Source organism: Danio rerio, chromosome 21 (assembly GCF_049306965.1).
Source record: "Danio rerio strain Tuebingen ecotype United States chromosome 21, GRCz12tu, whole genome shotgun sequence".
NCBI classification, from domain to species: Eukaryota; Metazoa; Chordata; class Actinopteri; order Cypriniformes; family Danionidae; genus Danio; species Danio rerio.
The window spans coordinates 1250868-1277704 of record NC_133196.1 but is presented as its reverse complement, the minus strand read 5'-3'; the positions used below and the strand labels follow the sequence as shown (position 1 = coordinate 1277704).

At 36.1% G+C, this 26837-nt stretch overlaps 1 protein-coding gene across 2 annotated transcripts in view; it reads left to right on the top strand.

Annotated features, from left to right (window-relative positions):
- Positions 1 to 16229: 16229 nt before the first annotated feature.
- The window catches only part of scarb2b (scavenger receptor class B, member 2b), a 63849-nt gene continuing 53241 nt past the window's right edge, over positions 16230 to 26837 (top strand). For both annotated transcript variants that reach the window (XR_012397037.1, XM_009301636.5), the window contains exon 1: positions 16230 to 16492. Coding sequence is in view for 1 of the 2 variants with exons in the window: in XM_009301636.5 (XP_009299911.1) it covers positions 16370 to 16492 (123 nt within the window). In the remaining variant the exon portion in view is untranslated. The remainder of the gene's footprint in view (positions 16493 to 26837) is intronic.

Below are 26837 nucleotides of genomic sequence, written 5' to 3'. Positions count from 1 at the left end.
ATATTCATAAAAGCAATGCTTTTAAATTTTAATATAATCAATGTTTGTTTTCTATCTTTAGCAAGGCATGTGTATATAATATCAAAAAATAAATATTAATAGCACAAATGGTTAGCACTGTGGCCTCACAGCAAGAAGGTCGTTGGAGTCTCGACTGGGTCAGTTGGTGTTTCTGTGTGGATTTTGCATGTTCCCCCCATGTTTGGCATGGGTTAGAGGTCTGCAGCCCGACCAGATGTTGTGTGGTGCGGGAATAAATTTTAGAAAAAAGCGTGGGAGCGGTCGGTAACTGGTGTAGTTTGAACAGGAGCGGGCGGTCTAAAAATATCACTCTCGACTCCAGAGCAAGCGAACGAGCATGTGTATTTATGTGTGTGAATTAGAGAGCGTGATGCTGTGTTTAGCTGGTTTGTTCCTGTCTATGTGTGAGTGTGTGTGAATGAGAGAGAGAGCTTGGTGCTGTCTATGTGTGAATGAGAGAGAGCGTAATTCTTTCTATGTGTCACTTGCTTGGTGCTGTGTGTCTATCTGTGTGTGTGTGTTTATACAGACAGCTTGTAATAGTCTGTCTGGACTCTGTATAGCTGGGTGGCACCGATAGCGGGAATGGGTGCGGCGATTAGAAAATGGGTTGGGTCGGGCAGCGGGACAACAAATACTGATTATAAGCGGGAACAGTCGGGTTTGGACTAAATCCTGGCGGGAGTGGGATTAAAAATTTTGTCTCGCGCAGATCTCTAGTGTGGGTTTCCTCCGGGTGCTCCGGTTTCCCCCACATTCCAAACATGCACTATAGGGGAATTGATGGACTAAATTGACCGTAGTGAATGAGTGTGTATGGGTGTTTCCCAGTACTGGGTTGCGGCTGGAAGGGCATCCAATGTGTAAAACATATGCTGGAATGGTTGGCGGTTCATTCCACTGTGGCGACCCCTGATAAATAAGGGACTAAGCTGAAGGAAAATGAATGAATGAAAAATAAAGCATATAATCAAAAAGGCAATGCATGCAAAGAATTTATATAATCTATGTTTGTTTGTTTTCTGTATTTACCACAGCATGTATATTAGCGTAATATTAGAAATAAAATATTGAAAATATAATTAAGCATAATTTTAAGAAAAGTAATGTAATGCATGCAAAGAATAAATAATCAATGTTTGTTTTCTGTCTATACTATAACGTGAACATATATTAAAATATTAATTTTAAAAAATAAATATAGAAAAATAGAATCAAGCATATTATTAATAAAGGCAATGCAATTTATGCAAAATTATATATAAATTTTTTTGTCTTTACTATAACGTGAATATATATAAAAATATTAGGGTAAAAAATTAAATCTTGAAAATCAAACCTATTATTAAATAAGGCAATGCAATTTATGCAAAAATTTAAATTACCAAATTATAAAAAATATAAAATATATATTAATAAATTCAATGCAATGCATGCAAAAAATTAAATAATCAATATTTGTTTTTTGTATTTACTACAGCATCCATAAAAGTCCTTGATTTTTATTAGGCTGTGTCTATGCCCTGCCCTGTATATAATATTAGTGTGAAAAATAAAATTAATAAAAGCGTAAAAATTTAAGTACTATAATCATGCATATTATTAATAAAAACAATACATGCAAAAATATAATCAGTGTTTGTTTTGTTTGTTTTCTGTCTTCACCACAGTATTTGCATATAACATTTTAGTGTCTGAAGATTAAATATTAAAATGTAAAGCATAAAATTAAGCATATTATAAATAAAAGCATTGCAATGCAAGTCAAAAAATAAAAAATAATCAAAGTTTATTTGTTTAGTTTTGTTTGTTTTCAGTCTTCTCTTCAGCATATGTGCATGTATATATTTTTCTTTACATTCTACCTCGGTTCCCATCATTGTTTCCCTGTATGCCGGAAGCTTTCCCCCCCGCTGTGAGTGTGTGTGTGTATTGTCTGGGTCTGTGGGTACAGAGATGCTGCTGTATTTATGACTGTAACACACACACACACACATACACACAGAGGCTGTTGTTTGTCTGTATAGCGCTGCTCCTCGGGCCCCTGCTCCTCCATTGTGTGCGGATGAGACAGAAATCAAACACAAAGGAGGATCTGATGCTCTGGAGGCCCCGGGGCCATTGTTATGAGCAGGGGCCCATTCTGCTTTGATCACCTTCAGGAAAACCTGCAGACATTGAATGTAAATCTTCTTTATACTCAATATTGCATACAGTTAAGTGCTGACTGACCGACCAGACGAGAGCTTGTCATATTTTAGAGGAAATATTTTGAAGAGTTATAATAAAATACTGCATGAGAGAATCTCATTACTGTACTTAATATCTAACTGATAAAAAACTTTGCATACTGTTAAGGACAGACCTGCGCGAATGTAGAGCTTTGCACATTTTATATTAATTATTTACACATTTTTACAATAATAAGATGTGAGATAATCTCATTACTGTACAAAAAAAAATAACTAAAATTGGATATATAATAAAAGTAAAGGAAAAATTACAGAAAATTGTAAATATATAAAAAATTTCACAAATTTGTTTATATGATATTAATATTCATAGAAGTTATTTTACAATATAAAATGTTTGGAATCTCATGCTGATAACTGTAAATATAAAAATTACATAAAACTGGAAAAAAAGAAATTAATGTTTATATTCATTTAAGTCTGCATGTTTTATATCAATTGTTTAAAATAGTTTTACAATAAAATGTTTTTAATAAATTACTGTACAGAAAGATAAGATGATTGCTGTAAATATAAATATAAAAAAATACATAATAGTGTTTATGTAAAATTATCTATTTGTTAAAATATTTGCATGTTAATTTATTTGGAAAATATTTGCATAATAATTTAAACTATCAAATTATTATTTCATAATTTAAAATAAGAAATTATTTTAAAATATTTTACAGTTAAAATATGTTGGAGAATCTCATTACTGCACAAAAAATTATCTTAAAACTTTTTTATAAACTTTTACATAATTGTTTTACATTTTAAAATAAAAATATTATATGTTTTATATAAATTGATATACATTTTGACTAGAAAATGTGAGAAAACTGAAAACCTAAAAATTTTAGATAATTTTGTTTTTAAAATGTTTATATTCATTTAAGTCCTTGCATGTTTGATATCAATTATTGAACATAATTTTACAATAAAAATATGTGAGAGAATCTCATTACTGTACAGAAAAATAAGCTTATAACTGTAAATATAAAAATACATAAGATGTTTATGTAAAATCATATAATTATAAAAATCTATGCATGTTTTATAGAAATCATATTTAAATATTTGACAATAAACGTGTCTGAGAATCTCATAACTAGAAATATGTATAAAAACTTTTACATAATTGTTTTACATTTTAATATAAAAATATTCTGTATTATATAAATTATTACAAATTTTGACAAAAAAATATGTAAGAGACAACTGGAACCATGAAAAACTTTGACATAAATTTGTTTTTAAAATGTTTATATTCATGTAAGTCCTTACATGTTTTATATCAATTATTTGATACAATTTTACAACAAAAAATGTGGGAGAATCTCATTACTGTACATTAAAATTAGCTGGAAATGAAAAAACCTTTTACATAAACGTTTGTGCATATAATATTTATATGATATCTGTGTGGAGTTTGCATGTTCTCCCTGTGCTGGTGTGGGTTTCCTCCGGGTGCTCCGGATTTCCTCACAGTCCAAACGCATATAGGGGAATTGATCAACTAAATTGTCTGTAGTGTATGAGAGTGTGTGTGTGAGATATTGAGTGTGTATGAGTGTTTCCCAGTACGGGGTTGTGGCTGGAAGGACAGCCGCTGTCTGAAATATATGCTGAATAGTTGGTGGTTCGTTACGCTGTGGCGACCTCTGATGAATTAAGGGACTAAGCAGCAGGAAAATTAATAAATGAATATTTATATTAATAAAAGTCTTTGAAGTCAATGGTTACCAGTTTTCAGCATTCTTCGAATTATCTTATTTTTTGTTCAACAGAAGAAATAGGTTGAGTAAATAATGTAATATCTTTCATTTTTGAGTGAACTGTCTCTTTAAAAATCCCTAAACCAAAGAGCAGCACACATTAATTACTCCTGAACCACTTTTTGTATGTGTGTGTGTTTTTTTTTTTGTGTGAGCGTCTCAGTAATCAGCTACGGGGCCCCTCGAGCTGTCACGGGACCTGCACATTCCTGACGGTCCCCCAGACGACCAGCTGAGGAGAAATCTCTCTCTCTCACACACACACACACACACACACACACACACACACAAAGACTTCTCCTCATCTAAACCACATTACACAGGTTATTAACACAAGTTCAAGAGCAGTTTGTTTATACTCTATATTTAACATTTACTCTTTGATGTAGTATAATAATTACGGAAACACTTTCCAATAAGATTTGTTAGTTAATGCGTTTGAACAATGAACAATACATTTATTATTGTTAATTAATATAAAAAAAAATGATGCTACATTGGCGGCACGGTGGCTCAGTGGTTAGCACTGTGGCCTCACAGCAAGAATGTCACTGGTTCGAGTTCCAGTTGGCATTTCTGTGTGGAGTTTGCATGTTTAAACAGTGGCTGAAGCCTGTCGCTAAAAACAACCATGTAATTAATTCTTCCAAGCTTACAGTATCTGAGTTCTGTTGTGTGCTTGTGCTTCACTTGATTTATTCAAATACAACTGTTCATTAGCAAATGTTTATTAAGTTAAAGGTTTGATACTGATTATAACTTGGTGGCGATGAGGTCTTAAATACTCTGAGAAGGTCTTTAAAAAGTCTTAAAAAGATATTGAAATTTAGGAGTCCTGTAGGAGTCCTGCATATACTCTATTAACTCACAGTGCATTAGCTGACGTTAACTAGCAGGAATATGGATCATGTGTATGTGTGTGTGTGTGTGTGTGTGTGTGTGTGTGTGTGTGTTCTGTGCTCCAGCAGGAGGCGTCAGTCTTCAGTCAGGTGTTTTCCTCGTTTGATGGTCAGATGATGTCAGATGAATGAGGTCAAAGGTCAAAGCTGCACACTTGTGACCGACTTCAGTCACCTGTAAACGGGAAGTGCTCTGCTCCACTGGAAGCTGCTGGGTCACATGATCACCGAGAATACAGGTACAGGAGCAAACACAGGGTGTGACCTCTGAACTGACCTTCACACACACACACACTTGTACAGCTATCTTTATGGGCTCGCTTTGCTGCAGTAATGATGTTTGTACTGTACTGACTGTATATTCTCTAAACTCCACCCTCACAGTAAACTATCTGCACTCATACAGCTTCACAATTCTTTATTCTGGCTGATTTATGAGCCCTTTTCCTCATGAGGAATATAAAATGTCCCCACAAGGTTAAAAAGACTGGCATTGCTATACTTGTGGGGACATTTGATCTACATAATGTAAGGAATACAAGGTACACACATTCTCTCTCACACACACACACACACACAAACGTGTAACCTCTGTCCACACGTGCTCTCACAATATCACAGATGCACACTCATACACACACTCTCACTCTCTCTCTCTCTCACACACACACACACACACACACAACCTCTGTACACAAAAACACATTCCCTCACACATACACGCACACACACACACACTCACCCACACAGACTCACAAATGTGACCTCTATCCACAAAAATACTTGAACACACACACACAAACACACTCAAAATCTCTCACTCTCAAACACACACACACACACACACAGACACACCACAGGACCTCTGTCCACAAAAACACTCCCATTCTCACACATGCACACTCATACACTAATACACACTTACACACACACACTCACCAACACATGCTCTCTTTATCACACAGATGCACACACTCTCACACTCTAACACAAACATGTACGCACACACACACGTAACCTCTAAACACAAACACTAACATTCTCACACATAGACCTCCCTACACACACACACACACACACACACACATAACCTCTTGCCTCACTCACATTATCACACATGCACACTTATACACAACCAAACACACACTGACACTCTCCCTCACACACATACACACACACACACACACAAATGCCTGACCTCTGTAGACAAAAACATACACTCACACGTGACCCCTTTCCATTAAAATACTTGAACATGCACACTCATACACACACACACTCCCTCACACACACACACACGACCTCTGTACACACAAACACAGAGGACGAGCTCTGATTCAGAGTCCAGAAAGAAGAAGCAGACACACGACGACAGCTTGACCTTAACTGACATTTAAAACACCGCAATCGATAAACACTGAAATAGATTTGACTGACTTTACCCTGAAACACCACTGTGGTGACATTACACACATATCTGAGTCAGCCCTATTTAAGGCAGTTTGAGTGATTTTGTTGTTTATAATTGTTTTTATGATTTAATTCTATTGATTTAATTAATTGTCACTGAATTTTTGTCTGTTTTTTTGTCATCTTCATTCATATACCACTATTCATTTATTCACTATTACCACTACTTAATAATCCAAAAAAGACTATTAATATTTAGTAATATTAATGATTCAGGGGTGGCAAGACGGCTCAGTGGTTATCTCTTTCACCTTACAGCAAGAAGGTTGCTGTTTCGAGTCCCGGCTGGGTCAGTTGGTGTTTCTGTGTGGAGTTTGCATGTTCTCCCCGTGTTGGCATGGGTTTACTCCGGGTGCTCCGGTCTCCCCCACAGTCCAAACACATGCGTTATACGGGAATTGATGAAGTAAATTGGCTGTAGTATATGAGTGTGTGTGTGTGTGTGTGATTAAGTGTCTATGGGTGTTTCCCAGTGTTGGGTTGCTGGAAACATATGCTGGAACAATTGGCAGTTCATTCCGCTGTGGCGACACCAGATTAATAAAGGGACTAAGCCGAAAAGAAAATGAATGAATGGATGAACACACATACACACTCACATTCACATATACACATACAGAAACAAACATTCATACACACACACACACACACACACACACACACATTTAGACATATACGCACACAGACATTCATATAGACACACTGAGGTATCAAGACATCTGTGCTGCCCATTACATTACAAACCACAGGAGAGGGACAATTCTCCAGCAGGATAGCGCTCCTGCTCATACTTCAGCCTCCACATCAAAGCTCCTGAAAGCAAAGAAGGTCAAGCTGCTCCAGGATTGGCCAGCCCAGTCACCAGACATCAACATTATTGAGCATGTCTGGGCAAGATAGGAGGAGGCGTTGAAGATGAACACAAAGACTCTTGATGAGCTCTGGGATCCTGCTGAAGGCTTTCTTCTTCATTCCAGATGACTTTATTAATCAGTAATGTGAGTCGTGTCAGAGATGTATGGATGCAGTCCTCCAAGCTCATGATGGAGTCAGACACAATATTCATTCTGCAGCAGGACTTTATATTCTATACTGGACATTATTTCTGTTCAGTGATGACACTTTAGTCTAAGCAGAGTCAGAGCGCACTGTCCTCATCAAATCAGTCAACATCAAGACATGATCAGATTTATTGAGCTCAAATAAACGTCATCTAGAGGCCTTTGCCTTTCATATAAGACACTTCTGATACCAATGATCAACCAGAAAGACAACTTATTATTTGTTGATTCTGAAACCTGGATAGGACACAAGACTTTTATTAAAAAAAAAAGAGAGAAAAAATTCAAAAGGGGGCTAATAATTTTGACTTCAACTATATATATATATATATATATATATATATATATATGTATATATATATATATATATATATATATATATATATATATATATATATATACATATACACACACACACACAGTTGAAGTCAGATCTATTAGCCCCCCTGAATTATTAGTACCTGTTTATTTTTTTTCCAATTTCTGTTTTACGGAGGGACTACTTTTTCAACACATTTCTAATCATAATAGTGTTAATAAATCATCTCTAATCACTGATTTATTTTCTCTTTGTCATGATGACAGTAAATAATATTAGACTAGATATTCTTCAAGACACTTCTATACAGCTTAAAGTGACATTTAAAGGCTTCACTAGGGTAATTACGTTATATAGGCACGTTAGGGTAATTAGGCAAGTTATTGTATAATGATGGTTTGTTCTGTAGACTATCCAAAACAATTATTGGTTAAAGGGACTAGAAATTTTGACCTTAAATTGTTTTTTAAAAATTCAAAACTGCTTTTATTCTAAATATTATCAGACATACTGTGAAAAATTCCATGCTCTGTTCAACATCATTTGGGAAATATTTAAAAAAGAAAAAACATTCAAAGAGTTCAAAATTTTATATATATATATATATATATATATATATATATATATATATATATATATATATATATATATATATATTCAAAGTGGCTAAAATTATATAAATATATATATATACTGTCAGTGAAAATTAGTTTGTGATTTTTAATAATGCACAGACAGGGGAGTTTCTTTGGGCCTCTAGAAGTGTAGGATGGGCTCTGTTTATGATCATTTAAGATCCGCAGGTGTTCGAGTCTATTGACTTTGTGTTTTCTGACCTCTTAGTGAGCGGTCCGTCCACGCCTGCACAAACACATACTTTCCCTGAACACAGTTCACATACTTCCCCCTTACTTTTCACAATAAAATCACACATTTCTTAACATTTTTATTAAACTCTAACAAGCACATGCATTTTCTGTTTCTTTGTAAAATATTTCCAAAATGATGTTGAACAGATTCTGGAATTTTTCACAGTATTTCCTATAATATTTTTTCTTTTAGAAAAAGTCTTATTTGTTTTATTTTGACTACAATAAAAGTAGTTAAAAAAAATTAAAACCTTATTATTACCCCCAATGTATATTTTGTGATTGTCTCCAGAACAAACCACTGTTATAGAATGACTTGCCTAATTACCCTAACTTTACTCCAATTAACCTAGTAAAACCTTTAAATGTCACTTTAAACTAAATACTACTGTCTTGAAGAATATCTAGTCTAATATTATTTACTGTCATCATGACAAAGAGAAAATAAATCAGTTATTAAAACTATTATGTTTAGAAATGTGTTAAAAGTCTTCTCTGTTAAACAGAAATTGGGTAAAAATATAAAATAAATAAAATTTCTGACTTCAACTGTATGTCTTAAGGTTGTTTTTTGTTTTCTACATATATTTACAATCATAAAGGTAGCTAGAAATTGATGGGCTAAAATACAAAACACTTTTACAATGTATTTTACACTTTATGCAATGTTGTTGTTCTTTAAGTTCAAATATAAGTTTTTATAAAGTGGAAGCAACACCTAAAGGGTTACACTGCAAATAAATGCCTTTTGTTACACTTTAAGCATTTTTAGACAAGAAAGAACATTGTCTTGTTTTCAGAAATAATGAGTCAAAATGAAGTGAGTTTTTTCTTAAAACAAGCTAAAAATCTTCCAATGGGGTAAACGAAATAATCTTATATCAAAAAGAAAATGAAGATTATTTTTCGTACTCCATTGAAAGGTTATTTTACTCATTTTAAGGACTAATTTTAGCCTATTATTTCCTAAAACAAGACAATATTTTTGCTCTTGATTTTAGATAAGTAAACTAGAAAGAAGACAAAAACTCTAAGGCCCAATTCCATTTTTTTTTCTATCCCTTCCTCTTCCCCTTGGCTCTTGAAACAGAGTGTAAAGGGAAGAGCTTCAAAATATATCCCTAAGAAATGGGACAGCACTACAACACCTGCACACGTCATCATATGTCATCGCAACCTCTTACTTATTATGAGATCGATGAGATGTGAGAGATGGGAAAGTATGTTGTAGGACTGCTATACAGGAGTTATTATTATGGATTATAGATTTATAATTTAGCATTTTTTTATAGTTTTTTTTAAAGCATGGCGGTAAAACATTATGAATGTATTAAACATGTGCTTGTTTATTGTAGAAATTCCCAATAGTGACAAAAAATTGTAATTTCTGCATCTCCTGACATCCGTGTGCAGCCACATTCTGGGGAATTGTCTAACCCAGGGGTCACCAAACTTGTTCCTGGAGGTCCGGTGTCCTGCAGATTTTAGCTCAAACCCTAATCAAACACACATGAACAAATCAAGGTCTTAGTAGGTATACTTGAAACACCCAGGCAGGTGTGCTGAGGGAAGTTGGAGCTAAACCCTGCAGGGACACCGGCCCTCCAGGACCGAGATTGGTGACCCCTGGTCTAACCCCTTGGTTTTGAGCGTGGTCCTGAAAAATCCCGCAGATTCTCGGGGGCACTTTTGATCGTTTTGGAAGGGCGCTTTCTATCCAAGACTAAAAAGGGCATGTGCACTGCACAGGTTGAGCCCTATGTGTGCACGTGCCTGGGTATGGGTAGGGCCAGATGGAATCTGCAGACATTTTTTGTATTTCTGCTGGAAATTTTGGTAAAAATCTGCGGATTACTGCTGTATTATTTTGGGAGTATCATAACTAAAACCTTAATATGTGAAATAAAAAATAATATATTCTTAACTTGTATTTAATGTTTAAAATGCAAATCCAATTAGATTCACTTCATTTGGTAAACAAAGCAAGTCTCGCTTATAATATGTCTACGAAAAGACTAAAAATATTACTGTACAAACTGCATTGTGCCAAAATCAGATGAACATTTTTATATTCGTCAATAATATTACTGAAACTAATTTAAAAACTGAATAAATATAGATTTACACACATTTACTCAAGTAAATAAACAGTATTAATGATAGGCTAAAAATCTGCGGAATTCTGCGCGCGCAGATTCCATGTGGGCCTAGGTATGGGTAAGGGGAAAGGCTAAGGGGTAGAATTGGAATTGTGCCTAAGAAAAAGATTTCTGCAGTGTAACAAGCAAAAAAAAAAAAGGAATAAAGAGTAAAATGTCATTAAAACTGAAATGAAGAGGCTGAAAATGCCACAGAGGTCATGAAAGTGCTGTGGTCATTGGTTGTGTCCTTGAGTCACATGCATTTGTTTATGACGTCCACAGCTGTTTTGTCTGGCTGGACGTTTCATTAAACAGCTCTGTGTGGAAAATAGTGCTTCTTTACATGAACACTTGGATAAATATTTGAGGATTTATAGATATATCTCATGCTCCAGATTACAGAGGCTGGTTAAAGAAACAGGAACCGGAAAATATTGCAGATTTGCCAAGTGCGTGAATATAAACACACATTGTCCTTACTAAATGTTTGCATCGGAATTTCTGAGCAAACGTCATCAAAATATGTCAAGAACTGATTCACCTCAGATTCAGGAAATGAAACTTGCTCTTTGGACTTTTTTATGCTTTATTTTTAGGAATAATACATTTTGCATCACAAATTGATTTTAGAAAAGTTCATTCTAAATTAAATGTATTATTGCTGCTATTATTATTATTATTATTATAGATAAGTATGTAAAATAATAATAATAATTAGATTTATTTTATGTACTTAAAATTAGTTTAATTATTTTGTATAAATATTACATAATCAAAATTATTATTATTATTATTATTATTATAGATAAGCATGTATAATAATAATAATAACTAGTTTTATTTTATACACTTTAAATTTAATTGTTTTGTATTAATATTACATCATCTAAATTATTATTATTATTTATTTATTTTCAAGGCCAACAACTCATATTAATATTCATAAGATGCAATATTGGGATTATTAGATAAGTTGGTTTTATTAAACTCTTTTCAATAATTTTATACTCCACTGTTGATAATCAACTCATTTATTGCAAACAAGCAGTTAATCCAGGAACCAGCAATATTTTTCCTCAATTCAATATAACATTTCTATTTACATTTAGTCATTTAGCAGACGCTTTTATCCAAAGCGACTTACAAATGAGGACAAGGAAGCAATTTACACATATAATGTACTTTTATTTTTGTTTTTTTATTGATGTATTAATTGTATATTTGTAAAAGAAATGTGACCTAAATGAGTTGTAAATTTACACACAACAGAAGGTCGTGTTAAATCTGGTTGAGCTCTGAAACTGTCGGTCACCTTGGTCCAACAATATAAACAGACCCTCCTACTTTCTCTCTCTCTCTCTATCTCTCTCTCTGTCTGTCATCTGTGACGCAACTTACAGTGCTGTGAAAAAGTATTTGCCCCTTACTGATTTCTTATTTCTTTGCATGTTTTTCACACTTACACTTAAATTTTTCCGATCATCAATCAAATGTGAGGTAACACAGATAAACACATCATGCACATTTTAAATAAAGTTTTTTTTTTATTATTTAAAGAAAGAAAACTGCATAGTGTTGTGTGAAAAAAAGTGTTTAAAACTCTTGTTAAAACATAATTTAACTTTGGTTTATCATACTTTAGTTCTGTATCTGTATCACACCCAACCTGATTACTCCCAATGTGTTTGCATTCAAGAAATCATTTAAATAGGACCTGCCTGACAAATTGAAGTAGACTAAAATATCCTCAAAATCTAGAGATCATGCCGAGATCTGAAGTAATTCAAAACAACTGAGAAAGAAAATGATTGAGATTGTTCAGTCTGGAAAAAATTATAAAACATTTTCTAAAGCGTTGGGACTGCAGTAAACCATAGTAAGAGACATTTTCTACAAATGGCAAAAATTGGAAAACCTTCGCCCAAGATTGCAGCAACAACTCATCCAAGAGGTCACAAAAGACCAAAAACAAAATCCAAAGAACTGCGGGACTCACTTGCCTCAGTTAAGATGAGTGTTCATGACTCCCCCATAAGAAAGAGACTGGACAAAAATGTTTTTTATAAGTTCAAACCAAACACACTGCTGAGCAAAAAGAGGAGAAAGGCTTATCTCAGTTTAGCCAGAAAATATCCTAATGATCCCCAAGACCTTAAATAGGCGGTTCAAAAACCCTCCAGTGTGGGGGATTTATTACAATTCTGCAAAACATGAGTGGGCCAGAATTCCCCCAATGCACTGTAGATTAATTGGAAGTTATCGAAAACACTTGATTGCAGTTGTTGCCCAACCATTTGTTAGGTTTAGGGGGCAAACACTTTTTCACATAGGGCTATGCAGTTTTGGATTTTGTTTTCTGTTAATAATAAAAGCCTTGATTTATAAACTGCATGATGTGTTTGGTTGTGTTGATTGGTTAATTTGTTCCATCATTTTCTTTTGCTAATCCAGGTCAAAGCGGCAGCAGAGCAAGCTAAGAAATGTAGGCTGCGTCCGAAATTGCCTCCTACACCAGTATGTATTACATTTTAATTCACTACACTACCATTAAAACAGTGTGTTCTATGTAGTATGATGAGACGTTCTACATCCTCCATTAGTCATTAGCCCCTTTCACATAATGATACCGGTAAATACAACCCGGGCTCATTGTGGAAACGTAGCCCCGCGGACGTTTCTGCGGACCGCGATTTACGTCCCGGGAGGTACGTATTCGAGCGTTTTTTTGTTTTCGCGGATCCGCGAGAGGCCGCTGTGCGCGTTTTTTTTGCGTCTCGTTCGCGCCCGCGGCGTTCTCGCGCGAAAAGCTGCCGGATCGAAAAAAAAAATTTAAAATTCGCGGTTCGATTCCGACCGCGTTTTCTGATTGCGTCGGGAAAGCCCTCCACTCCGGCGAGTGCGAAGAGGAGGGTCGGAGCGGTGCCACACCGCCCCGCAGCGTTCGCTCGAAAAAAAAACAAACGTGGCCTTTACGTACCTCCGGCCACGTAAATCGCGGTCTCCAGAAACGTCCGCGGGGCTACGTTTCCAGAATGAGCTTGGGTTGGGTAAAAATCTGGAAAATTTCCGGGACGGCTTTACCGGTGAATTCAAAAAAGTGCTTCTTCACACAGGCGAGGACGTTACGGACTTTTTTCGAAAAAGTCCATTTAAACATCCATTCCAGAATAGCGGTAAATTCTGACTTAATTAACCAGAAATGAGCTCTAAATGGCAACATTTAACTACATCCCAAACTCTGTGGATGGATCAGTATTGTGAACAACTTCGATAAAAACATATGGAGAAACACTTTCGCATGTCAAGATGTACATAATATGTGTGTGTGCCTTCGCTCACCGGCTGCTTCACAGGCACATGCAACTGAAGAAAGCAGAGCTAGAGAGTAAACAAACAACGGCTTATCAAAAGCATCTTATCGATGATTATTTACACAGTTGGCATTAAGAAGAACATATAAACGTTATCTGACTAGCATCTAGCAGCTAAATGTGTCTGGAAAAATATTCAAAGGCTTTTATTTTCATAAACCACGTGGACGTGAATGCGTCGGAGTGTTCTGATTAGCTAAAGTAGACGTCTCACGTCAGCACGTTTTTAGATGTGCACGCGCTCTTTCCGGCAATCTTCCTTCTGCGTTCACACAGCACAGCATTCCGGCAAATTACCGCTAATGTTACAACTTCTCTTCCCGTAAAATAGCCAGAACGAATTTACCGGTATTTTCAAAAAGGGCCTGTTCACACATGCAGACCTTTTTGGAAATTGACGATAATTTTCCAGAAAGGTCTGTATGTGTGAAAGGGGCTATAATCACGTGACCTGCCCACGTCAGTTGCATCGCTGCGAGTTAACTAAGTTTATATATTTTAACTTTAACTCATAAAGTAATTAGTAGAATCTGTGGACAATTGTTGCTTCTTCTGCTCAGAATTTTGTAAAAGATCTGCCGATGTTTGCGGAATTATTTTGGCAGTATTGTAACTAGAAACTTAATAGATTAAATAAAAAATAAGGCCTTTTATTTAATGTTTACAATGCAAATCCAATTAGATCCACTTATTTGGTAAACAAAGCAAGTCATTTCAAAGTCATCTTTATTTCTCAGGTGCTTTTACAATGTAAATTGTGTCAAAGCAGCTGAACACAGAAGTTCTTGTAGGTTGAAACAGTGTCAGTCCAGATTTCAAAGTTTAAGTTCTGTTCAGTTTAGTTCAGTGTAGTTTAATTTGAAAGTCCAAACACTGATGAGCAAATCCATCCATGTGCAGCTCCACAAGTCCAAAACCACGCAAGCCATTGGCGACAGTGGAGAAACAAACTTCACCAATTGACCAAAGTGAAGGAAAAAACCTGGAGGGAAACCAGGCTCTGTTGGGCACAACCATTTCTCCTCTGGTCAAACTTTTTTGAGCAGAGCTGCAGTCTAGGTGCCAGAGACTGAAGAACGCTGTACATCCATCATGGAGAAGCTACAGGTGTTAGTAGGTCACCGGCGGGTGTTCAGGCTGGCCCATAGGATCAGTGTGGAGACTCGTCTGTCACTGGGGTCTTACAGGAATCAGTCTCATGCTCTCCACTCCACCATGACCACCACAGCATCTGCTCAGGATACGGCCTGGTCCAGGATTATGGAAACTTCTGGAAGTGCTCTGTGGTTGGCATCATCTCTTCACAGGTCTTGAACCACTGAAATAAATAGACTGACTCAATGATGGGCTAAAAGCCTGCAGATTTCTGCAGGTTGGCCTTTCTGTGTGGAGTTTGCATGTCCTCACCGTGTTGGCGTGGGTTTCCTCCGGGTGCTTCAGTTCCCCTCACAAGTCCAAGCACATGCAGTACAGGTGAATTGGGAAGCTAAAATTGACCGTAGTGTATGTGGGTAAATGAGTGTGTATGGGTGTTTCCCAGTGATGTGTTGCTGCTAGAAGGGCATCTGCTGCGTAAAACATATGCTGGATAAGTTGGCGGTTCATTCCACTGTGGCGACCTCAGATTAATAAAGGGACTAAGCCGAAAATAAAATAAATGAATGAATGACTAATAAAGTTATAATAGCTAGTAACCTTAACTCTGCTCTCTCTTTTACACACACACATACTTGAACTCTTTTTCTCTGTTAATTTAGATCAAGTTTATTTGTATAGCTCTTGTTTCAAAGCAGCTTTACAAAATTATTACATTACAATCAAAATCAGAAACGTTATTATACTTTACTCTTACACACTCGCACACACACTCAGTCTTTCTTTCACTGTTTCTCTCAGTCACTCTCTGTGTTTCTTCTCTCTCTTTGACATACATAAACTCCCTCTCTTTCTCTCTCACACACACACACTACTCTCTCTCTCTCTCTCTCTCTCTCTCTCTCTCTCTCTCTCTCTCTGTCTCTCTCCTCCCCCTCTCGGATGTGTTTTCACCACACTGCACTCATTCATTCATATGCTGCGCTGCCGTCTGCATGTGCTCTACTCTTCTCTCCAGAGCGTGTGTGTATCTCGCAGGATCTGCTTCATAGTAATCCTCTGTGTGTTTGTTTAGGAGGATAACATACACGCGCACACTCACACACACCTCACCATGAGGAAAAGCTCCTGTTGCATGTACAGTTGTGGAGCCGCCGGCGCTCTGCTTCTGCTGGCGGGAATTGCTCTCTTTGCCTCCGGACTTTTCCAGACGCTGATCCACAACAAGCTCAAGAAGGTCAGAGATTACTTTATTTGCACTTCTCAAACTTTGGGCTTTATTTGTGGATGTTAATTTATTTTGGCAAGCACATGTTCAGCTCCTTTATTAAACTGTATAGAACTTTTTAGCATTTTTAGAAAGTGTTTTGTGTTGATAATTTTATTTACAGTTTGTTTTTATACTTTATAAAGTGTTTTATGTTGCTTATTAATTTAAATTCACATTTTATTTAGTGTTATAGTACTTTTAAAACTTTTAGACAGTGTTTAATATAGATTTTTTGTTTTATTCACATTTCTAGTGTTGTTTTTTACACTTTATAAAGTGTTTTAAGTTGATTATTTACTTTATTTAACATTTTATTTACAGTTGTGTTTCTTTTTTCATATGATAGTGTTTTTTTCTATTGCTTATTTATTTTATTGAACTTTTTTTGGGTTAATTTATTTTTTTTTTTTCATTTTTAGAAAGTGTTTATGTTGATTATCTATTTTATGTATGTTTGTAGTGTGGCATTTTACACTTTATGAACTGTTTTCTATTGCTTATTTAATTTATTTAACATTATATTTAGTGTTTTGGTACTTTTTACATTTAAAAAAAGAAGTATTTTATGTTGATTGTTTATTTTATTTACATTTCTAGTTTTGCTTTTTCCACTCTATAAAGTGTTTTATATTGATGATCTATTTTATTTAACATTATATCTACATTTTTAATGTTATTATAGTGTTATATTTCTTTTTTCCATTTTTACACAGTGTTTTAGGCTGTTTATTTTATTTAATATGTTTATTTACAGTATTAGTGTTGCTTTTTTACACTTTATTAATTTTTACATTGATTATTTTATTTTACAATTTATTTAATGCATATTGTTGCTTTTTAAGACTTTAGAATGTGTTTTGTGTTGATTATTTATTTTATTGGTCGCACTTTATTTTGATGGTCCGTTTGTTGAATGGAAGTTACATTGCATCCACATGGCAACTAATTCTCATTAGATTATAAGTAGACTGTTAGGTTGGGGTTAGGGTTAGTGTAAGTTGCCATGTACTTGCAAAGTTTCTTATAGTCAGTTAAATGTCTGTTGAAGGAGCAGTATCAGCAGATATTAAGCAGACAGTCTACTAATACTCAAATAGACAATCAAAATAAAGTGTAACCAATTTTTGTTTAACATTTTATTTATTCTTAAAGTGCTTTTTACATTTGTATGTTGATTGTTTATTATTTTGTATAACTGTAGTGTTGCTTTTTTTACACTTTGTGAAGTCTTACAAACTAATTTCGAGAGAAGCACGTGATATGATTGATCACGGCTGGTCCCTCATCTGTTATCAGATAATCAATAATCCAATCAGATTGATCCAAGCTTACAATAAAGAGACAGATTTCACCCTACTGCCTTATCTTCGTTTTGGAAGAACCCTCACTTCCACCCCATCTCCTCTCTTTGACAAGTAGAGCTATCGAGACCTACCTGATCTCAGACCCCCTTATATGCTAAATGATCAGACGGAAACCCTGGCTCAATTACCACCGAGCTCAGGGTTCTCTCCCGAGACAGCATGAAAAACCTGCTATTATTATCAGGCAATGTATTAGTGTGAACTCTTGAATTAAAGTGTTTTTAATTGCTTTTTCATTTTATTTTACATTTGTAATGTTTTATTACTTTTGACATTTTTAGAAAGCGTTACTTGCTGATAATATTTTAATTATTCATAAAAGACATGATTGATCACGGCTGGTCCCTCATCTGTAATCAGCAGTAATCCAATCAGAGTGATCAAAGCCTTCAATAAATAGACAGATTTCACCCTACTGCCTTATCTTCGTTTTGGAAGAATCCCCCCTTCCACCCTATCTCCTCCTTTTTTTCCCTTTACCAAGGGGATCATTTGAGAACTACCTGATCTCTGACCCCCTCACATGCTCATTGACCATGCGGGAGCCCTGGCTTAGTTATCTCCGAGCTCAGGGCTCTCTTCCAGAACAGCATGCCAAACCTACTAATATTATCAAGCAATATCTGAGTGTTAACTCTTGAAAGAAAGTGTTTTACATTGCTTTTTTATTTTATTATTATTATAACTTTTAACCATTTTTAGAAATTATCTTATGCTGATAATTTTTTTATTGTTTAGAAAAGGATAATTAAATTAGTAGTGTTTTATTAGTGTTTTGTGTAAGATTTTTAAGTATTTTATCTTACATTTTCAAAATTTTTAATGTTTTTAGTATAACACATTTATGATTAAATCATCCTTTATTTGGAATTTACTTTTAATATAAATGTTTATAATTTTTTTATATTATTTTCTATTTTCGATCAATGTAGTTTTTATTGAGTTTATGTATGGCGATTAGTGAAGTGCTGATTGCTGTATACTCATGAACCCTGCTCTGAAAGGGTCAGTTACTGGAAATAAGCACAAATGCGCGCACATGATTTAAACTGAAAGTAGGTGTGTGTGTTGAACGTGCGCTGTGTGGTCAGAGTGGCCTGTAACATGTGCTCTGTGTTTCTGTCTTCTTCTTTACCGCGTGTGTGATCTGCTGCGGTTCTCTTGTGTTACTGCGTTTCAGAGCAGCAGAACCACATCACATGACGCTTGCACAGATAATATAACCATCTGCAGTAGTGTGTGTGTGTGTGTGTGTGTGTGTGTGTGTGTGTGTGTGCGAGAGATTGAAGTTCACCAGCAGCATTAACAATACTAATTGACTTGTGCAGTTTTCATTAGTGTAAATTGTGTTTGAGTATGGTGAATGTGTAAAGAGCTTTAGCTGTGTGTGTGAGCGTGTGTGTGGGTGTGAACGCAATGTTGTTGTAAATATGATGATATGATATTCAGCTGCAGCTCGTGCTGAACAGGAAACACACTGTGTGGATGTACTCAAAGCAGAGACTGTGTGTGTCTGTAAGAGAGAGAGCAAGAGTGTGTGTGCTTGTGATTGAGTTTGTGTGTGTGTAAAAGAGAGAGAGGGAGAGAGAGAGAGAGAGTGTGTGTGTAGTTGTGTGATTGACAGTGTGTGTTTGTGATTGAGTTGTTTGTGTAAAAGAGAGAGAGTAAGAGTGTGGTTGTGTGTGTGTGTCTGTGTGTGTGTGTGTGTGTGTGTCTGTGTGTGTGTGTGTGTGTGTGTGTGAGAGAGAGAGAGAGGGATGGAGAGAAAGTTTGTGTGTGTATGAGAGGGATGGAGAGAAAGTGTATATGTATGTGTGTGTGTGTGTGTGTGTGTGTGTGTGTGTGTGTGTGTGTGTGTGTGTGTGTTTCAAAGCACTCGTTTATCTATACAGGTCTGTGGAAGTCTGTGGAAATGATTATTGAATTGATTCTGTCTCCTCTGCTCAGCACGCTTGCTGAAATCCAGGAGACATAATCAAATACTGACTGTTTTGATTATTGATTATTATATTTCTGTAAGTTTGGCCTCTAGTGAGCAGAAGAGGATTCTTTCATAAACACAAACACATCAGGTCATTGTGTTTCAGCTACACCCGGTGCATATTTCAGTTAGGATGGGGCACTTATACCAGGGTAGTAATTTACCATCGCATCCCACAGCCTAGAATAGTGTGTTTGTGTGTGTTTGTGTGTGTGTGATGGTCAGACGATCCGCAGTGGAAACGCTTTGATCAGCCCATGTTTAGAGGCGTCACAAACAACTCTGATTATATCGAAGACTTCAAACTCTTCAGACACACTGATCTGGGATCATGTTGATGTTTTGGAAAACAAACGGTCACACACACACACACACGTGCGGTTTTCTCTTTAGGCCATCTGGACTAATGTGATGTACAGAATTCTGCTTGTGTTGTTTGGTTTTAGAGGCAGACGAATCAGAAATGAGTCAAACTGCAATGATAGATCTGAAGAAAAGACTTTTATTAATCAATAAAATTGTTAATGTGTGGGTGTGTGTGTGTGTGTGTATGTTTGTGTGTGTTTGTGAGTTTGTATGTGTATGTGTCTTTGTGAGAGTGTGGATGTGAGTGTTTGTGGGTGTGTGTGAGGTGGGTGTGTCAATATTCTTCTCATTCATTTGTGCAAAATGTTTAGGATACACCAATAGTACATTAATTATGTGTTACTGTGATTTTAGATTAATTTACTTTGTTAAAACAATAATATGCTGAAAATGCAAAAAAATGTGTTTTATACACGCCATGTGGAATCTGGTGTGAGGTTAGCATCTGCAGCTAAAGCACAAAATGATACCATCATATTTGTTTCCATAAACAGTGTCAACTCTGTTGCTGTCAACTCTATTATCATCAACTCTGTTACTGTCAATTCTGTTACTGTCAACTCTGTTCATCAACTCTATTATCATCAACTCTGTTACTGTCAACTCTATCATCAACTCTGTTACTGTCAACTCTGTTCATCAACTCTATTATCATCAACTCTGTTACTGTCAACTCTGTTACTGTCAACTCTGTTCATCAACTCTATTATCATCAACTCTGTTTTTGTCAACTCTATTATCATCAACTGTTACTGTCAACTCTGTTCATCAACTCTATTATCATCAACTCTGTTCATCAACTCTATTATCATCAACTCTGTTACTGTCAACTCTATTATCATCAACTCTGTTACTGTCAACTCTATTATCATCAACTCTGTTACTGTCAACTCTGTTCATCAACTCTATTATCATCAACTCTGTTACTGTCAACTCTGTTATCATCAACTCTGTTACTGTCAACTCTATTATCATCAACTCTGTTACTGTCAACTCTATTATCATCAACTCTGTTACTGTCAACTCTGTTTTTGTCAACTCTGTTGTCGACAACTGTGTAATCGTCAGCTCTGTTATATATCAATCTAGTTTAAGAAAAATAATAGAAGATACTTTTACAATTAAAAAATATTGACAGTAAATTTGATCATATAAATGTTGTTTTTATATGTATATTTTTGTATTTGTTTATTTGTATTATACACTTTACAAAAAAATTCAACTTTAATCTTAGTAAAAAATGAAAATATTTAAGTACACAATTTTTTTTTTCAAAATATCAACATTTACTTGCACTTTTTAAAACTGCAGATTTAGTAAGAAATGCAGTGGATTTTTTTATCACCACAGTCAGATATTAAAAAGTATATTTAGGCAACTAGTAGTTGTTGGTCAGTGGGTCTGACCTCAATCCGTCAGAATTTCTTTACATAATCCGCAAACTACAAAGCAGAGGAGGAGAAAATGGTGGTGTTTTACTGAGCCTTTCATTCACATCAGCAATTAAAGATTTCTCAAGTGTTTGCTCTTTATTTTACCAACAGAGCAATTATAGGCTTGGAGGCATTTCATTATCTGCGTTCAGCATTTTTTTCTGCTGTCTGCAGTATTTTAGCTGCAGGAAACATTTTATCAGTCAGCTAAGATTCTGAATCCAGTTTACAAACAGAGTGTAAAAAAATGCAACATTAAAGCTTTTAACAATGTTACTCTATTTCAAATAAATCCTATTTAAAAATAGAATTAAACATATTAACTGTTTTAACACTGGTAGTAATCATTAAAATAAACACATTTCTGAAGGATCATGTGACTGGATTGAATATAATTTTCATCACAGATATACACTCACCGGCCACTTTATTAAGTACACCTGTCTAACTGCTCGTTAATGCAAATTTCTAATCAGCCAATCACATGGCAGTAGCTCAATGCATTTTGGCATGTAGACAAGGTCGAGACGATCTGCTGCAGTTCAAAGTGAGCATCAGAATGGGGAGGAAAGGGGATTTAAGAGAATTTGAATGTGGCATGGTTGTTGCTGTCAGACGGGCTGCTCTGAGTATTTCAGAAACTGCTGATCTACTGGGATTTTCACGCACAACCATCTCTAGGGTTTACAGAGAATGCTCCGACAAAGAGGAAATATCCAGTGAGCGGCAGTTCTGTGGGGGCAAATGCCTTGTTGATGTCAGAGGAGAATGGCCAGACTGGTTCCAGCTGATAGAAAGGCAACAGTAACTCAAATAAGCACTCGTTACAACCGAGCTCTGCAGAAGAGCATCTCTGAACACACAACACGTCCAACCTTGAGGCGGATGAGCTACAGCAGCAGAAGAGCACACCGGGTGCCGCTCCTGTCAGCTAAGAACAGGAAACTGAGGCTACAATTCACACAGACTCACCAAAACTGGACAATAGAAGATTGGAGAAACGTTGCTGCTCTGATGAGTCTCCATTTCTGCTGACACATTCGGATGCTCGGCTCACAATTTGGCCTCAACAACATGAAAGCATGGATCATCCTGCCTTGTATCAGCGGTTCAGGCTGGTGGTGGTGGTGTAATGGTGTGGGGGAGATTTTCTTTGGGTCCATTAGTACCAATTGAGCATCAACGCCACAGCCTACCTGAGTATTGCTGCTGACCATGTCCATCCCTTTATGAGCACAGTGTCTCCATCTTCTGATGGCTACTTCCAGCAGGATAACGCAGCATGTCATAAAGCTCAATCATCTCAGACTGGTTTCTTAAACATGACAGTGAGTTCACTGTACTCAAATGGCCTCCACAGTCACCAGAGCTCAATCCAATAGAGCAACTTTAGTATGTGGTGGAACGGGAGATTGACATTATGGATGTGCAGACGACAAATCTGCAGCAACTGTGTGATGCTATCATGCCAATATGGAGCAAAATCTCTGTGGAATATTTCCAGTAACTTCTTGAATCTATGCCACAAAGGTCATCTCTATAATAGAGACTAAGCTGAAGGAAAATTAATATATGAATTAGAAAGTAATCGAGAGATTTTTCACTATGATACTTTTAATTATTAATTTCTAACTAATTTATTTTAATTTGTAATGGCATTATATAATATTTTACTAGTTATTTTGCAAGATATTCAGCTTTAAGTGTAAAATATTATAGCAAATAATACAGATTTGTTTCTTGCTCTGTTAAAAGTCATTTGGCAGATGTTTGAAAATAATAATTAATTTCCCATGAAGATTAATGCTTCATCTGTTTCTGTAATGTTTGCATGGTGTACGTTACATACCGTACACACTTCTGTCCGTTAGGCGAGTGTTAAATTCCAGCGCAGCTTAAGATGAATATAAACTCCTCATTGTTCTGCAGGAGTGTGTTTTTCTGTAAGTCTTGGCTTGTGGCTGCTGGAGTTTTACATGAGAAAAGAGCAGAAGAAAAGAAAAGTTCAGGAATGAGTGTGAGCTGATGGTCATGTGACCTCTGAGGTGTGTGTGTGTGTGTGTGGTAACGAGGGTCATTTAGTCCAGCCACATGGGTGTGTATGTGAGAGAACGAATGAGAGAGAAAGTGTGTGTGTGTGTGTGATTGTGTGCAGATGAGTGTTTATATGAGTAAGTGTGTGTGATAGTTTGTTTGTGTTAGTGTGAGTGAGTGTTTGAGTGTGTGTATGTTTCTATGTATGTATGTATGTGTGTGAATGTTTGTGTGCATGTGTGAGTGTGTGTGTGTGTGTGTGTGTGTGTGTGTGTGTGTGTATGTGTGTGTGTGAGAGTGAAAAAGTTTGTAGGGGAACATGTTTGTGTGTATGAGCATGTGTGTTTCAGTGTAAGTGTGTGAGAATGTGTGTGTGTGTGTGTGTGTGCGTGTATGGGAACGAGTTTGTGTGTGTGTGTTTGTTTGTGTCAACATAAATGTGTTTATGTGTGAGAATATCGTTTAATTTTAAAGAACGCCACTTCAGTTGTGGCCTGTGTTTATTTTTAATGTAAGTGAGAGCCGTAAAGGTGTCAGAAAGTTTAACCTGGTGCCATGAAATTAATCTGCTGTTTCTTTAATATAACATGATCTCCCCAGGGGTAGAAACAAATCAATTATTTGCATGTTGTTTTTTTATATAACTATTAACTACTAATTAATAAAATATGGTAATTCAAACTGTTTAATAATATGAATTCGGTTTTTAGAAATTACCTAAAAATCCCCCAACACACCTGATCAGCACTGAGAACGCAAGTCCTGTTTTTGAATCCGCCACTATGCTGACACATAGGCATTTGTAGCTCCGCCCACTTCTAAAAAAGCACAATCTCATTTAAATTTGAAGGGACAGTCACCAAAACGCCACAATCAGAATCAAAGCCTGAAAGGGTCAGCTTCAGAGAGATATAAAACATTTTCTGTGTGCTATTTTAAACTGAAACTTCACACACAAACATAAACACACACACACACACACACACACACACAAACTAGAGACTTCATTTGCATCTTGGCAGAATATGTCCCTTTTTTAAATGACAAAGTGTTGAGTTAGTGAACTGTGGTGCAGTATTCAAAACTGTCTTCTTTATCAGTTCTGCCTCTGTTCCTGTGGGTGAATAACAGATGCTGGCAAATATTGGGTGTAAACTGTTAGTGTTGAACTATTTTTATTTAATCAGATAAACAACTTTATCTGACAAACTTCTGGGTTTCACTTCCTCCTCAAACACCTCAAATACAGATGCATTTTTATCAGATTTAGCAGTTAGGGGTGGAAAGATTCCTAGATTCGTCATTCGTTGCAGTGGTAAAGACATTTAGCATGCATCAATTTAAAAACTGTGCATCGTTTACAAGTTGCTATTTAAATTGTGATGCATTGTTCATACACTGGAAAAATAAGTTTCTTGTCTTGTCTGTTTTACTTTGTCTGGTTTCTAGTCGAACCATTCAAATATTCTTAAATCAAGAAGCATTTTCAAGACAAGCCAAAAATATTGTGTTGTTTTCAGAAATAACGAGGTAAAATACAGTGAGTTTTTCATGAAAACAAGCTAAATAATCTGCCAATGGGGTAAGCGAAATAATATTAGGTCAAAAGAAAATAAACTAGATTATTTCAGTCACGCCATTGGCAGATTATTTAGCTTGTTTTTATTAAAATCTGACTTTATTTTAACTCGTTATTTCTGAAAACAACACAATATTTTTGGCTTGTCCAGAAAATGCTTTTAATTTAAGAATCTAGATATTTGGACAAAAAAAAAACAAGATAAAAAACTAAGACTAGTAAGAAAATCAGATTTTGCAGTGTAGCAAAACAAACATTTAATAACGTGATATAATGCAACATAATGCCTCATTCTGACTAGCAGCGACTATATAGCGGCCTGTCGCTCTGGGTGGTGTCGTGCTGCAATCGCAGGGGTGTGTAGGTATATACAGCACGAATACAACCGTTCTCTGAGCGAGCTGAGACAGGGTCACGTGAGCTCTGCTGGTGCTCCTATTGGCTGTCACTCAAGTAAGTTGCTCTTTATTTGCATAAAGTTGATGGATTCTAACGTTGACGCGTTGCTCGACACGCCCCTGGTCACCAGCAGTCCTCGTGTAGATGGAGGTCGCTGAAAGTCACTCACACTTTGTTGAAATGAATGGTCACTAGTCACTTTGCCACTGCAAGTCACTTGTAGTTTGAATAAGGCTTAACATACCATAAAACCTATAGATAGATTATTATTACATAAACATGTACTGTATTGCTGCTGTAGCTACTTCATGTGCATCTTTAATGTATTACATCATTGGCTTTGCATCAAGATTCTGTCATATCAGCCTCAGTTTTGAGATCTACATTGCAGAAATGCTTTTCTTAGAGTTTTTGTCTTGTTTCTACATTTTCTAGACAAGCATTCAGTCATTTTCTCCGGCTTAGTTTCCATTTTAGAGATGACCACAGCATAATGAACTGCCAACTATTCCAGCATATACTTTTTACGCAGCAGATGCCTATCTAGCTGCTGGGAAACACCCATACACACTCATTCACAAACACACACACTCATACACTACAGCCAGATAAGTCAATCAGTTCCCCTATAGCGCATGTGTTTGGACTGTGGGGGAAACCGGAGCACCCGGAGGAAACCCACGCCAACACGGGGAGAACATGCAAACTCCACACACAAACACCAACTGACCTAGATGGGACTTAAACTAGCGACCTTCTTGCTTTAAGTCGATGGTGCTAACCACTGAGCCACCGTGCCGCCCCTTCTAGACAAGCAAAGATTCTTGAATCAAGAAGCATTTTCTGGATAAGTGAAAAATATTTTGTTTGCAGAAATAATGAGTCACTATTGGCAGATTATTTAACTTGTTTGACAGAAAACGTGCTTAATTTTGACTCAACGTTACTTAAAACAAAGCAATATTTTTGGTTGTCTAGAAAAAGCTTCTTGATTTCATAATTTCTAGGTGTTTGGACTAGAAACAAGAGAAAAACTCTGAGTGAGAAGCACATTTTTTGCAGTGCGCAGCCTCTAAAGGACTGGCTGGTCATTTTGCATGTTACGCAAGTCTTCTTCTGTGTAAGTTGCTGGCTGAAAAGTGAGCCTGATAGTCAG